At 30.5% G+C, this 14017-nt stretch overlaps 1 protein-coding gene across 1 annotated transcript; it reads right to left on the bottom strand.

The window, feature by feature from the left end:
• Positions 1 to 8737: 8737 nt before the first annotated feature.
• Positions 8738 to 10942, bottom strand: LOC148199216 (beta-amyrin 28-monooxygenase-like). Its single transcript, XM_088113800.1, has 4 exons — positions 10395 to 10942; positions 9634 to 10055; positions 9233 to 9420; positions 8738 to 9129 (listed from the first exon to the last, which is right to left on the bottom strand). The coding sequence occupies exons 1-4, from the start codon at positions 10925 to 10927 to the stop codon at positions 8830 to 8832; spliced, it is 1443 nt and encodes a 480-aa protein (XP_087969926.1). The 5' UTR covers positions 10928 to 10942; the 3' UTR covers positions 8738 to 8829.
• Between the last annotated feature and the right edge of the window lie 3075 nt (positions 10943 to 14017).

Here is a 14017-nt window from a genome sequence, read left to right on the forward strand (position 1 = left end):
TCTGATGCACGCAATAAATAGGCGTTGGAAAAATTTAGGTAGCTCATTTTTCATGCATACGTTTGGACTGGATTTTCATGACGCAGTAATTTCGGTTATTAGAAATTTTCTGAGAAGCCCCTGTAGGATACTTCTGCCTCGTGGAAAACGAGTACATAAACGAAAAATAACGATAGATATTTTATAAAAGGTTTAATGTCTCGGTAGGTCCCTATTTTCGGCGTGAATCTCAAATAGGTTCCTTTTCTTTTCGACGTCTCAATTGGTTTTTTTTTTTGTGTAAAATTGTAGCAATTGGAGGTCTGTCGTCAAATTGAACAAACGGCCGTTTAAGTTTGGGTTTGGTGGCATGATGACTGTACTGACTAATCACACGTGACATTAAAAACGAGTCTGAATTGATTTTCTTATTAAAAAATGGATTGCACATATGTTAAATCATGTAAATTAAGGACAAACTGGGAAAAAAAATTATGTGCAGCCCTGCAACTAAGAAATCGAAATCAGATTGGGGAAAAAAATTGGACTCCAAATTAGGGTTCGTGGAAGAGAAAAAGAAACCCAATAATTCCCCAATTCAAGCCCTTCAAAGAAATTTCCAAATCCAATTTCATAACCTAACCCCAAAATTGCAACAGTTTTATTCCAAATCATTTTACAATTTGCAGAAAGGGAATAAAAAACCACCACCCCCAATTCGCGGGCCACACGCGAGAACAGAGAACTCAAAAACCCCAAATGAAAACCCTTGCCACGAAACACAGAAACCCTCGTAACCGTAGAGGCATCGCCGTCGCGAGTGATGAACGTTGCGTGTGATCCGCCGGTTTCGCATCCTCCTCCCTGCAACCAGAACTAAACCAGAAAAAGAAAACGGAAGAAACTCCCTCCCTTACGACGCGAATCAGCGCAAGAAAAGAGGGAAAGGGAAAAAGAAGAAGAATGTCCAACGCGCTGTCGCAAACCACCACAAAAGCCGCTTGGTCGCGCCATCTCCACACCGTCGTCGCGTCATCACTGCCGGAGTCATCTCTCGTTCCTGCGATACCCAGCCATACCCCGGAGTAAGAGAAAGGAAGAAATCTCTCTACGTTGCGGTTAAAGCAAAAGAATAGAAAAAGAAAGCGCTTCCAACGCTGAAATTCTTGATTCAAGCAAAAGAAACAAACGTCCAGAACCCTGAAACTCACCTTCCCCAATTTGATTTCGATTTTGGAATTGCACAGGAGAATAGGCTTTCAGCACTTTGATTTTCCAACTTTGCCCTTGCTTAAATTATATTTCCACTGTGTACATTTAATTTTTTTATTCAAAAATTAAAAATATATAATTGACACACGTTTTTAATGCCACGTAAATTAAAACTACACAGTCAGCATGCCACATAATACTTTCCTTAACGGCGTTTGATCAATTTAACGGCGGCAAGCCTTTCTTTGATTCAATTTTACAAAAATAAGGATGCAATTGAGACGCCGAATAAGTTTGGGACCTATTTGAGATTCTGAACGAAAATAGGGACCTACCGAGACATTAAACCTTTATAAAAATAAAAGGAGTATCAAAAAGTGAATTTTTTAATCTTTAAAAAAAATAAAAATAAAAAAAAATAATATCAAATAAATATAAAAAATTTGTGTTTATTAAAATATATTAATAATAATAATTTAAGTTAAAACATTATTATTATCAATTGGATTAATTCACTTATGTTTTTTCACCGATAACCTCGACTTTACAAGAGAAATATCTTAATTTTATATTTGATTGAAAAATATTTTTGTTTTCAAAATCAAAGGGTAGTGTTTCGGTTTTCAGTTTTTTCTTTATCTCTTAAATAAAAATGCTTTTTTTATAAAATTTTTAAACGCTTATATCTTCACGGAAATAATTGAAATAAAAGAATTTTCATAAGAACTACTTTTTATACTTTAATGTTTTTCATCTATTTTATATCATGATGTTTAAATAAAAAAATTGATACAAATTAGTTAGAAGTAAATTTATATAAAAATATAAATTTATATTAACATCTTTAAAATAATTTTAAAGAAAATTTAATGTAAAATATAACTTTAAATAACTTTAACCTTGTTAAAATATTTAATAATAATTTAAATTGTAATAAAAATATAGTATAATATTTATATAAAATTAAATTTGATTTTAATTTGAAAATAAGTAAAATTATTTCATTTAAGAAATGAAAATTAATTAAATTAAAATAATAAAATTAGGAACATTGACATTAAAATTATGTTTAAAAAGTAAATAAAATATTTTTTAGTAAAACTTTAAACTTTTTTTTTATTTTCTTTTAAAGTATGTGAAGAGAGAGAGACATAGGAGTCAGAGACTGACACCTAGTACAACAATCTTCATTGTAAAGTGGAATTATTTACTGGGTCAACCCATCAGAAACAGGACAACGATCCAGGGCCACGGGATGGATTAGTTAATGAAGTATATTTATGTATCCCACAATTGTCGTGCACCCGTGGAACGCACGGGCATTATTTTAAATAATAAAAATAAATTCTGTAAAATTGATATATTGTCTTTTAAATTATAATAATAATAAATAAAAAATTATAAAAGAATAAAAATATTATTTAATATATAAATATTTATAGCAACAAATATATTTTATAATATTAAGTAAAAGTGCTAAATGAATTTTGTTTATATTTGTTCGATCGATATATTATTAAATGTTTCTTACAATTGTTTGATATAGAATAAATTTTAAGTTCAAAATAGATTTAATAAGATTTTGTATAAAAATATTATTATATATTATTTATAATATATAATTTAACTTTTAAAATGAATTTAATTATTAAAAATAATACAAAAGATAATTAATAAATTTTATTATAATATGTAATAAAATTTGCAATATTTTATTTGAATTTACTATTGTACAACTAATACTTATGAATAATTTGTAAATATTTATCAAATTATGAATTTGTATTCCATTTAATAAGTAATTGTAAATTTAAATTTCAGAAAAGATAAATAATAAATACATTACAAATAAAATAATAATTATACTGATATGTGTTGTAAGAACCTTGAAAATAGAGAGTTAAAGTAGATAAGTGTATTAAAATAATGAGACCGAATATTTTATTATAAAATAATTTTATAGTATGAATAGAATTTTCTAAAGTTCGGTTCATTATTTAAGATACTTCTATCTCTCTAAAACATTATTCTCTTTTCTCTCTCACATCTCTCTAACTTTTCTCACGCTTGGATCCTCTGTTCGACGATCAAGAGGTGTCTAGGCGATCCTTGGGTCAGGAACTATTAATCTAACCGATCAATTTTAGAATCGAGCAGGTAAGTGGTAAATCCCCATTTCTTTGGTGTTTAGGGGTTTTGATCCTGTGAAGAAATTCTATTTGCATGGATCAAGAGTTCCTCTTTTAAATTCTTAGTTTAATTTAGGTTCTAAGAGTTGTTTCCTATCACCAATTGGTGTTTGTAGGTGTTTATAGAATTTTCTTGCAGTGCAAGCAAAATATCGGGATTTCTGTGAGCTGTGCAAATTTTGGTTGAGGTAAGGAAAGCTAGAATTTGCTTTTAATTAGTAATTACTTGTGTATGTTTGGTAGTATGAGATTCTTGAATTAGTTGAGCTGAATTCATGATTTTTTTTGGGTAGATAGAAAATGTGCAATTTGATTATTTTGAATGTGAAATAGATGAATTATGATGATCAACTGTGTGGAATGATGTGTTGATTGTAATTGAATGCATGAAATAAGTGAAATCAGTAATAAGGCTGATGGCTTATGAGTAGAGGCACTTTGTCATGTTTTAAGACTAGTTTTGAGGAAGTTGAGTAGTAAAAACGTGAATTAGGGGTTATATGTTCTTCTGGTATGTTATGATAGCTTTGGTAAGTCAAATGAGACTTGCTTGAGTCCCTAAGTTGCTCCAAATAGTGACAAAAGTGGTAGAATGCAAATGGGGTTCATAAGTTGAATTTTTGTAGATTTTGGAGTGGAATGTGTTTAGGAAACACTTTAGATTGATGTTAGTAAGGTTTAGAAACACTAGACCAAGTTTAATTAAGTCTATAACACAATCTATGAGGATTAGAAGTTGGAGAAAATATTTGGAATTGGTAATTTTGGTGTAGGTTGGGTAATTCTACAGATTTGTGCTGTAGAATTATGCAGACTCGCTGAGTGAGAGGAGTCGCTCAGCGAGTGGCTATAGAGTCTGACACACTGTTCTGATATTCGCACAGTGAGCGAGTCGCTGAGCGAGAGAGTGAGGTCTAGATGGGTCGCTAAGCGAGTGTCTGGAGAGCCTGAACCACTGTCTCAGGTCTCGACCAACAAATGAAGTCGTTGAGCGAGAGAGTTGGGAGTTTGGACCACTGTCATTTTATTCGCACAACGAGTTGAGTCCCTGAGCGAGAGGTTGGGGTCTGATACCATTGGGAGTTTTATTCGCATAGCGAGTAGGGGTGCTGAGCGAGAAAATCTTGGGGTTGATCAGCGAGGGGATTCGCTGAGCGACTTGTCCTGGTGGGGATGTTATTTTTTTCTTCTTTGATTTTCTAAGTGATGCAAGTGGAATTTTTTATTTAGTTGAGAATGATGTATGAAGAATTCTTGTGAATTGATATGTCCTTACACATGAATTATGATTAGTGAACTTAACTCCATGACTCAAGGTGAGATTTATGGTAGTACTTTGTTTGATAAGGTTGTTGTTGTATGAATGTATGGAGCTTCGAAATGGTAGTCTATTCTGACACTGATAATTTATTCTCAAATAGAGAGGAATGATGCATTTGGTGAGAGTAGCAAGAGATTCTTGTCTATATGCTTTGAATTTAGTCTAGACAACTGGAATGGACTAACCTTGTATGGTGTTGGAGAGTGCCAGCAGAACCATACAAGTGCACAGACTACCAATAGTTCGACATTCATACCTAATCCGGATGAGTCATGTTGAGTATGAGATGTATGGAATGATTGGTGCGCATTATATTTTCTTGAATTAGGGTTGAAGTGTTAAATAATTGTATAAATATGAATCTTTCTTGTTTATCTAGCTTACCTTTCTTTTGTGTTGTTTCAATTATATGTTCTTGTACTATTTTCTTGGCTATGATCATTTGGTGGGTGTGAGCAGAGGACGAAGAGATGTCTGTGAAACAGACCTTAGAGGAGGAACCAACAAACATGTAGTTCTTTAGCTAGTTAGGTATATATACTTTTGGTTTGACTAGTTTCTACATAAAGTTGAAATTTATAGTTGCTTTGGATAAATGTAAATTAAACTTTATATTATAGTTTTAACTGTTGTACCATGTCAAAATTGTGATGACTCTTTTATATAGTTTTATACTATATTTTTGGATGTTAAATGTGTTATCATATATTATATATCTTTAGTTTTACATATTTTCAAATATTTTTTCTATATCATATTTTAATGTTATATAAATTACATTTTCATCCAAATAAATATTTTCAATTCTTTATTGTTTTTTTTTACGACAAGTGAAAATTGTAAGCGGAGGTAATTGACTTTGGTTATTATAAATTGTCATGACAAAAAATCTTGAAATTTGAAACATATTTCAGAATCGGAAAGAATCAAATTTATTTCTCTATTTCTTAAACTTACATAGACAGTAACATTTTTTTTTTAATTTATGGTTACACGAATTGACTCCATAGACTGCTCCGACATTTTCTTTACTCTTAAAATTTAGGTTAGCAAATACTTTGAAATTATATTACAATTCTTCAAATTAAATATAAAACAAAAAGGTATCTTATTATTAATATCTATTTTTTTAGTCTCACATTTCAATTTAGTATAGTATATATTAACATTTTTTAACTTGTAAATTGTGTTCTCTTTTTTATATAAACAGTTAATTTCCTTTTTATAAAATTTTATTGAGTATATTTAATATTTTTGTAATTCCAAATTATACATATCTATATATTTTAATATTAAAAAATATTTCTATTAGAATTCAATATTGATGTGTAATTTTTATTTTTATAAAATATTATTTTTAATAACTTTATTTTTTTGAAATAATTTTAATTTTTTACTATTACGAATAGACCTTTGCTTCATGAGTGTCACAACCAAATGTTCTAAAAACTAACTATAACAAAATATATATATATACATGTATATACATATATATACATGTATATACATATATGTATATACATATGTATATCCATATGTATATACATATATATACATATATATATATATATATATATATATATATATATATATATATATTAAAAATGTGACAGAAAAGAGATAATAATTATATCTCGAATTATCATTCTTTTATTATATACAAAAGAAAAGTAATGATATAAAAAATAATTCCAAATTTTCATTTACTCTTAAATTATGATGCACCTTTATTTTAATTTGAGTCACTTGTTTGTGTTCGACACATATTTATGTTTAATATTTTAAGATATTTTACTAATACTAATTAATAAAGTATTTAATATATAAAAGAATAATACTTTTATGATAAAAATAATGTATAATTTTTTTATACTAATGACATTTAATATATATGATTTTAATTTATATTTACATAATATCAATTATATATTTATTTTAAAAATTATTATATATTTTTTAATATACACATACAATTTATTATATTTTTTTATTTTTAAAATAAATATATCAAGATATTGAATACGTATCGTGTCCTGTACATATCCGTACATTATAGCTTTTAAATTAACAGATGATAAAAAAGATAGTATATAAAATACATTTTATTAAATGTTTTATAAAAGAGAAATAAATATAATTATTTTGTAATAAGAAAACTAGAAAAAGTCAATAGATTATTTGCAGGGAAACATGTCATTATTTTTTATTAATAAAACTAAATTATTCTAGAGCAAATAATGACACAAGGATTAGTGAGCAAATTAGTTGAATGCAATTAATGGGATTAATGGCGCTGATAATTTGATTATGATTGTATATGCAATTCGAGGTGACAGGAGTGCAATGATTAATTTCATCAGTTGCATCCAACTAATTTGCTTTTAGTTCCCATAATTATCCTAGAAACACAATCTATTTCCGTGATTATTAACAAGCAATAATCAATGAATATGTTATTAATAAATACCATTTTAATTATATTAATTTCATCACTAAATACATTTTGATAATCTTAAATTTTTATTAATTAAAATATTTTTTTATTAATTAAATTCTACACAAACTTTTACAACTCCAAAATTCATCCACTCAGTCTCTATCAATAACATGAACCAACTATATAAGGGATTGACACCACTTTTTATCCAAAACATCAAGATAATGGATTAATGGATCTTTCATCCTTATAAGATGCTCTGCTTTTTCATTTTTATCCAATATAAGACTTGGACTCAGATAGCCAACATGTAGTAAAACAGTGACTAAGTCCCCTTCTTTTCCTATTCTTTTCATCAATTTCTCTTTAATATTAAAAAATCCTTCTGTCTGAATGAGAAACTTGTCAACCAAATTTGTGACAAATTTCTAAAAAAATTATCATCGATAATTATATAAATAATTATTAACAAAAATATTTATTGGTAATATAATTATAATTTAACAACAAAATTTGTTAGTGGTTTTGTAATTATAAATTATCTAAAACAATATACTTCAATAATACTAATTATAATTTATTGACGAATATTTTTAATAGATTTTATTAATGAGTGTATTAATCTATAAATTAAATTGTGAAATTGTCAAAATATTCATCATTAAATTTGATTTTATTAATAGATTCGTTAAGAAAATCGACGAAGAAGCAATAACAATAATAATAATAATAATAATAATAATAATAATAATAATAATAATAATAATAATAATGTAATAAGAATAAGTTATACATTTTAATCTAAATTTCTTTAAGTTGTTTGATCTATTTCACATATTTGATTTTTAGGTTTATTTTATATTTTATTTGTCATGTTCCCTTTGGAAGCAGTGTCATCAACTTCTTTCTCTGTCACCACGACTTTGTCACTGTCATTGTCATTATATTACTAGAACGAAATATCTTATTTTGTATTTGTCTTTAAAGATGAATTTGGTAAAGCAGTGACTCAGGAGCTCTTCTTCTCCTATTCTTTTCATCAATTTCTCCTTAGTATTAAAAAATTCTCTATCTGATTGAGAAATTTGTTGAGCATATTTATGACAAATTTATAAAAATAATACCATCAATAATTTTATGAATAATTATTAACAAAAAGTATTTATTGATAATATAATTATAATTTAATAAAAAAATTTGTTAATAATTTTTATTATCAATAATTATAATTATAAATTATTAAAAATATTCATCGGTAATACTAATTATAATTTATTGGCGAATTATTTTATTTTAAATTATTATCAACCAAAATATTAATTTCATTAAATTTTGAAATTGTGAAAAGTTTTTTCGATAAATTTGAGTTTATTAATAGAATCGTTACTATCAAATAATAATTTATTGGTAATTAAAAAAAATATGTAGTGAAAAATGATTGATATATACATTATGTAAAGTAATAAAAGGAGATAAAAAGAAATAAAAAAAAGAGTGTATAATAGGTGTAGCCAAATCAAGGTTCTGAAAATGCATTTATAATTTAAATTTGTTTACAGTGTAGAAGGATATTTTTAAGTCCCATAAACACAACGTATTTATAAGATAGAGACATTATTCATACTTTAGGTATAACTTGGGGCACAAGGATTGAGATTGGTTGAAAAATATAGAAATAGATGTCCTTGAATTCAAGGTTGGTGAGGATAAAGACGAACAGGAAGGCCTTTTGCAGGAACGGGCATGGGATCAATAAAAATTTTCTCATGAGGATAAATGGCTTCCCATTTGAACCTTTTGACCAAGTTGTGCATGAACACCAATATTTCCATTCGAGCATACTCTTTTCCAGGGCACATCCTTGGCCCTCCTCCAAATGGTACATAAGTATAAGGAGCTGGTCCTGTTCCTTCAAATCTACTCGGATCAAACTTCTCTGGTTCTGCGAAGCACTCTGGATTCTTGTGTGTTGAACTTGCTGTCCAATACAACTGCATCACCAACAAAACACTCGAAATTAAATCTTTACTCTTCTATTTATAGGACCATACTTTTATGCACTAATTGTAGTTTATGCCAGAGTTCTACAAATACCTTCCAGCCTTTTGGAATTGAGAATCCATTTAACACAAAGTCATCCATGGCTTCCCTGAAAGCACCCTGGAGTGGAGGCGCCAGTCTCATTACTTCACAAGCAACATTCCACGAATATTTCATCTTCTGGATGTCATCCCAATTCAACAATTCTCCCGCAGCTTTCCCTTTTGCTATCTCCATTTGTTCTGACCAAATTACGAGACAAATGAAACAGATCATCATGCAAGACTTTAATATTAGGAATGTATTCTTTACATCGCTAATACTAAAAATCATACTTCTATATATAACTTTTAAGAAAATAATAATATTTATATCTATGATAGTTTATGGTTAGAACTTTGTAAAAAAGACAACCTTTTAATTTTCAAATGAGACCAAGTAAGAAAGTGATATACCCTGATAGACATTTTCATAAATATTGGGAGGGAGCTCAGCAAGGTATTTGACGACAAAAGTGCACACAGAACTTGCAGTGTCGTGGCCTCCTACCAACAGGCCAAGGATCTTGTTAGCAATAAATTGGTCATTCAAATATTGTCCATTCTCATCGCATGATGATAACATGTGTGACAAAATGTCTTGATTTAGTGAGGCTGTTCCATTAGCCAGGTCCTTTCTCCTCTGTATGATGATCTTCAATAGCTTCTCCCTAACGAACTCGGAGGCCTTGATGGCTTTGTTGAACGGAGTTCCAGGCAAGTCAATGGGCACCGACATGATTCCTGGGGCTATTCTACTGAAAGACTCCAACAATTTTGTCACATGGATAGGATCTTCAACGTTCACGAACAGACGGCAAGCCACCCAGAAGGTATACCTGTGATATGTTGGTCAACACGAAAAGGTAAACAAAACACCAGATGAAAAAAAACAACGTCAAATAAACGATCTAAGATCCGAGGTTCCGTTTATAATATTATTTTAATTACTAGGTTTTCAGTCAACTTCATTTGCAATTCTTTGTTGTTAATTAGAATGAAACCTTAGTCCATTTTGTCTTGTTATCTAAGTTTTGAATTATGTAAAGCTCGTCGCATGCAAGTAAGGAAACCATCTACGTTTCCTAAGTTAACAAGTTCACTGAAAATGGAACTTATCGAACTAGCCAACTCCATCAGTGTCTCGAGAAAGAAAAATGTTAGCAATGAATAATGACCTTTTGGCCAAGGGGAACACGGTAACACAGGTGTTGTTCTCCCAATCCAAAGCAAAGTGTCTTTGGGCAACGGTGTCCATGACGCTAATGTAACGTTGGAGGGCTTGGGCGCTGAGGAACTGAGGGAGTATGTTCCTCAGTTTCTTGGCTTCCAGCTTAGAGTTTTCCAGCGCCGCTGGGAATATCTTGTTGACGTTGTCTGGCCACCAAGACATGACCAGTTTGTTTTCGTTAGAGAACAAGAACTTGTTGCATGCGGCTCCACAGACCATGACTGTATTCTCGCCAAAGATAGAGGTCTTGAACACTTTGGAAGAGTACTTTGCCATGCGTTCGTATATGAACTTCTCTGGATTCCCTTTCCACCATAATGATAGAAACTCAATGCTCTCGCCGACCACCGGAAACCCCATATTTCCCGGTGGCAAGTTAGGGACGGAGGACTGAGCATTATGCCTGTAGAAAAGGAAGAGAAATGAGAGAGGGATGATAGACACAAACAGGAGCAGAAGGGAGAGATAGAACTGTTCCATGGTTTTACTTTCTTTACTAAACGATGTTTCTGATGCACGCAATAAATAGGCGTTGGAAAAATTTAGGTAGCTCATTTTTCATGCATACGTTTGGACTGGATTTTCATGACGCAGTAATTTCGGTTATTAGAAATTTTCTGAGAAGCCCCTGTAGGATACTTCTGCCTCGTGGAAAACGAGTACATAAACGAAAAATAACGATAGATATTTTATAAAAGGTTTAATGTCTCGGTAGGTCCCTATTTTCGGCGTGGACGGAGGACTTAGCATTGTGCGTGTAGAAAAGGAAGAAAAAGGAGAGAGATATGAGAGACACAAACAGGAGCAGAAGGGAGAGATAGTACTGCTCCATGGTTTTCCTCTTCTGAGGTTTGTGTTGGTATCGTGTTTGGTTATAAGTGCCTGAAATTAATAAGTGCAAGCGAGTGTAGATATGATATGCATTTGAATAGTTTTGTTATGCGATACATGATTTATAATTATAATTTGGTAGACATCTGTGTAGTTGATTATCTTGCATTGACTTAAATATTTTGCAGAGCACCATACGAAACCAAGTTGTTATTGCTTTTGGCATCATAAATGAAGAGCGAAATCGTGAAAGTTTCCACAACCCGTGGATTTATCTAAGAGAAATAGAAAGCAAAACAGTGAGTTCCATAACTGAGTTGTGGCTTTTACCACAACTTGTGAATTTACTTCAGGAAGTGCAAAATTGAAACCAGAGAAGAACACAAGCATATTGTGGATTTTTCCATGAGCCGTGAAAATTTTCAGTTACTAACCTTTCCTATTATGTGGATTTAAAGAGATTAAAGAAATAGAGAAATGAAAGACAATTACTTAGAGGGAGTAACCACTCTCCTAAAAAGGGAATGAGTGGAAAATTGAGATAAAGATTTTGGGAGGTGATTTTGGAGAGAGGGGAGGCGTACATCAACGCACTAGGGAGCTGCTACACTTCTTATTCTTCTTCTTTTGGTTTTCTTTTGGAAATTTTACATTATGCAAAACTAATTTCCTTTTGTTAGAGTATTGATGTAATACTTTTGATTATAATTTCTGAACTTTTTCAATTGATGTTTTGTTAATTTTAATTATCTTAGTGTTTTATTTATGTTCTAATGTTTATTCTATGAGCAGTTTCACAATTGGAAAATTGGGCACAACTAATTAGTTTGCAATTGGGATAATAATTGTTCTTCATGATTTTACTGAATTTTGTAACTGACCTAAGGGATTGGGGATTCGACTTCAATAGATAAGTTTACCTATCTAAGGAATTAGGGGTAAACAAGCTCTTAATAAACTCAAGTGGATAATTACAATTCCCACATCAATTGGAAAGGGGAGGAATTTGTATGAAAACATGAAATCAATTCTCTAACATTGTTTATATTATTTGAATTCCCATCACTTGTTTATGTTCATCATTTAATTTGATATTTTTGTTGCTCAAAATTACGTGAATTAGTAATATAGTACTCAACTCATTCAATCCGAGAGGACAATATTTTTTTACTACAATAACGATTGGTACACTTGCCAACTGTTCATCACGTTGGACAAAAATGATAAACATTTTATGTAAGTAGATAAAAATTTTAAAAATTACGATTTTTGGCAAGTCGTGGGGCTCAAATGACTTCAAATGAAGAAGTCGTGTCTCTATGCACGACTTCACCTTCACACAGTGGTTAGAGATGAAGTCGTGCACTCCAAAAACGATTTTTATGGTCGGGTAATCGATTACACTGAAGTCGTGTAGGAGATGCACTACTTCACCTTGTATAAGAAAAAACTCACTGGTAATCGATTACAAAGGATTTTGGTGTTAAAACAAAAAGTTTTTTTGGTTCTTCACCATTAATGTAAATTATGTTTGTTGATTACATTGGCATATTTACCATATGTTTGACAATGTTGATTACATGATTGTTTTAGAGAGAAAACAAATTTAAATGATCATTAATTTAGTGTAAAAACAAATTAAATCCTTAAAAGAAATTTTATAAACTATAATGATACTATTTTATCAATTAATGAAGGGATTACAAAAAGGTAAGATTGAACAAAAAACTATTGATGATATGGGCATGTTCTCTTATGATGATCTTTTTGCATCAGTAAGAGCATTTTTTTTTGTTGATCAGAGGTGGATTTATTCATCTCGTTACGGATTCTATTGGTAGTTGGTATTTCGGATGCCTTGCGTCACATTTAAGGGTCTTGTATGAAGTTTGGACTAGTATACGCAGACCAATAATCTTCATTTCGGATGGGGTGAAATTGTACTTCGTATGCTTTGTAAATATTGTTAAGAGTGTATACTGGATCAATATATTGGGTTAGTGATATATGGGAATATGCACAAACTGTAATGACATGATGACATGAGAGACGAATAGCTTGGAAGTGACCACAGTCATACCACCATTATTTAGCCTGACATTAAACGAAATTGGATGTGGGCAATATTGGTAGGGTGTTGAAATTTTCTTAACATCAAATTCTGAATTTTCAAGATCGTACCGATGAATATGACAAAATGCAAATTGTTGTTGATTTTTGTTAATAATGTCAGTGATTTCTTCTGGATATTGGTGGGCTGCTTGTAGCATGTACTGTGCTTTTAAGCATCGTTCAACAAACCATGATTGTGTCCTCTCAAATGTTGTTTTGATTAGAGCACAAATTGGTAATGAACATGCTCCCTTTAGAACGGATTTCGTGTACTCAACAAGATTAGTGGTCATATGTTCATACCTTGTGCCTCCATCAAAAGCCCGAGACCCATTTTTAATGGAATTTTATCTATCCAAGCTACTTGTTGGGGGAATTGGTCTCTAATTGTAGTAAGTTTTTTTGTCACAGTGGGTTGCTTTACCTCGTAAGCTTTAAGCATGTAATAAAATTAAAATTTGAACACTTTTGTCGTTTCAGTTCCTAAATCTTGAATTTGTTGTTGAAGTTGGAGGTTAGAAGACATATGTAATAAACAGAGTTCAAACCATCCTCTTCCTAACTAACTTCTTCTGATCTTAAGGCTGATAGGATACCCTTCCCTCTATCAGTGATGATGCAAATATT

Source organism: Vigna umbellata, chromosome 4 (genome assembly GCF_029865625.1).
Source record: "Vigna umbellata cultivar VRB3 chromosome 4, Vumbellata_1.0, whole genome shotgun sequence".
NCBI classification, from domain to species: Eukaryota; Viridiplantae; Streptophyta; class Magnoliopsida; order Fabales; family Fabaceae; genus Vigna; species Vigna umbellata.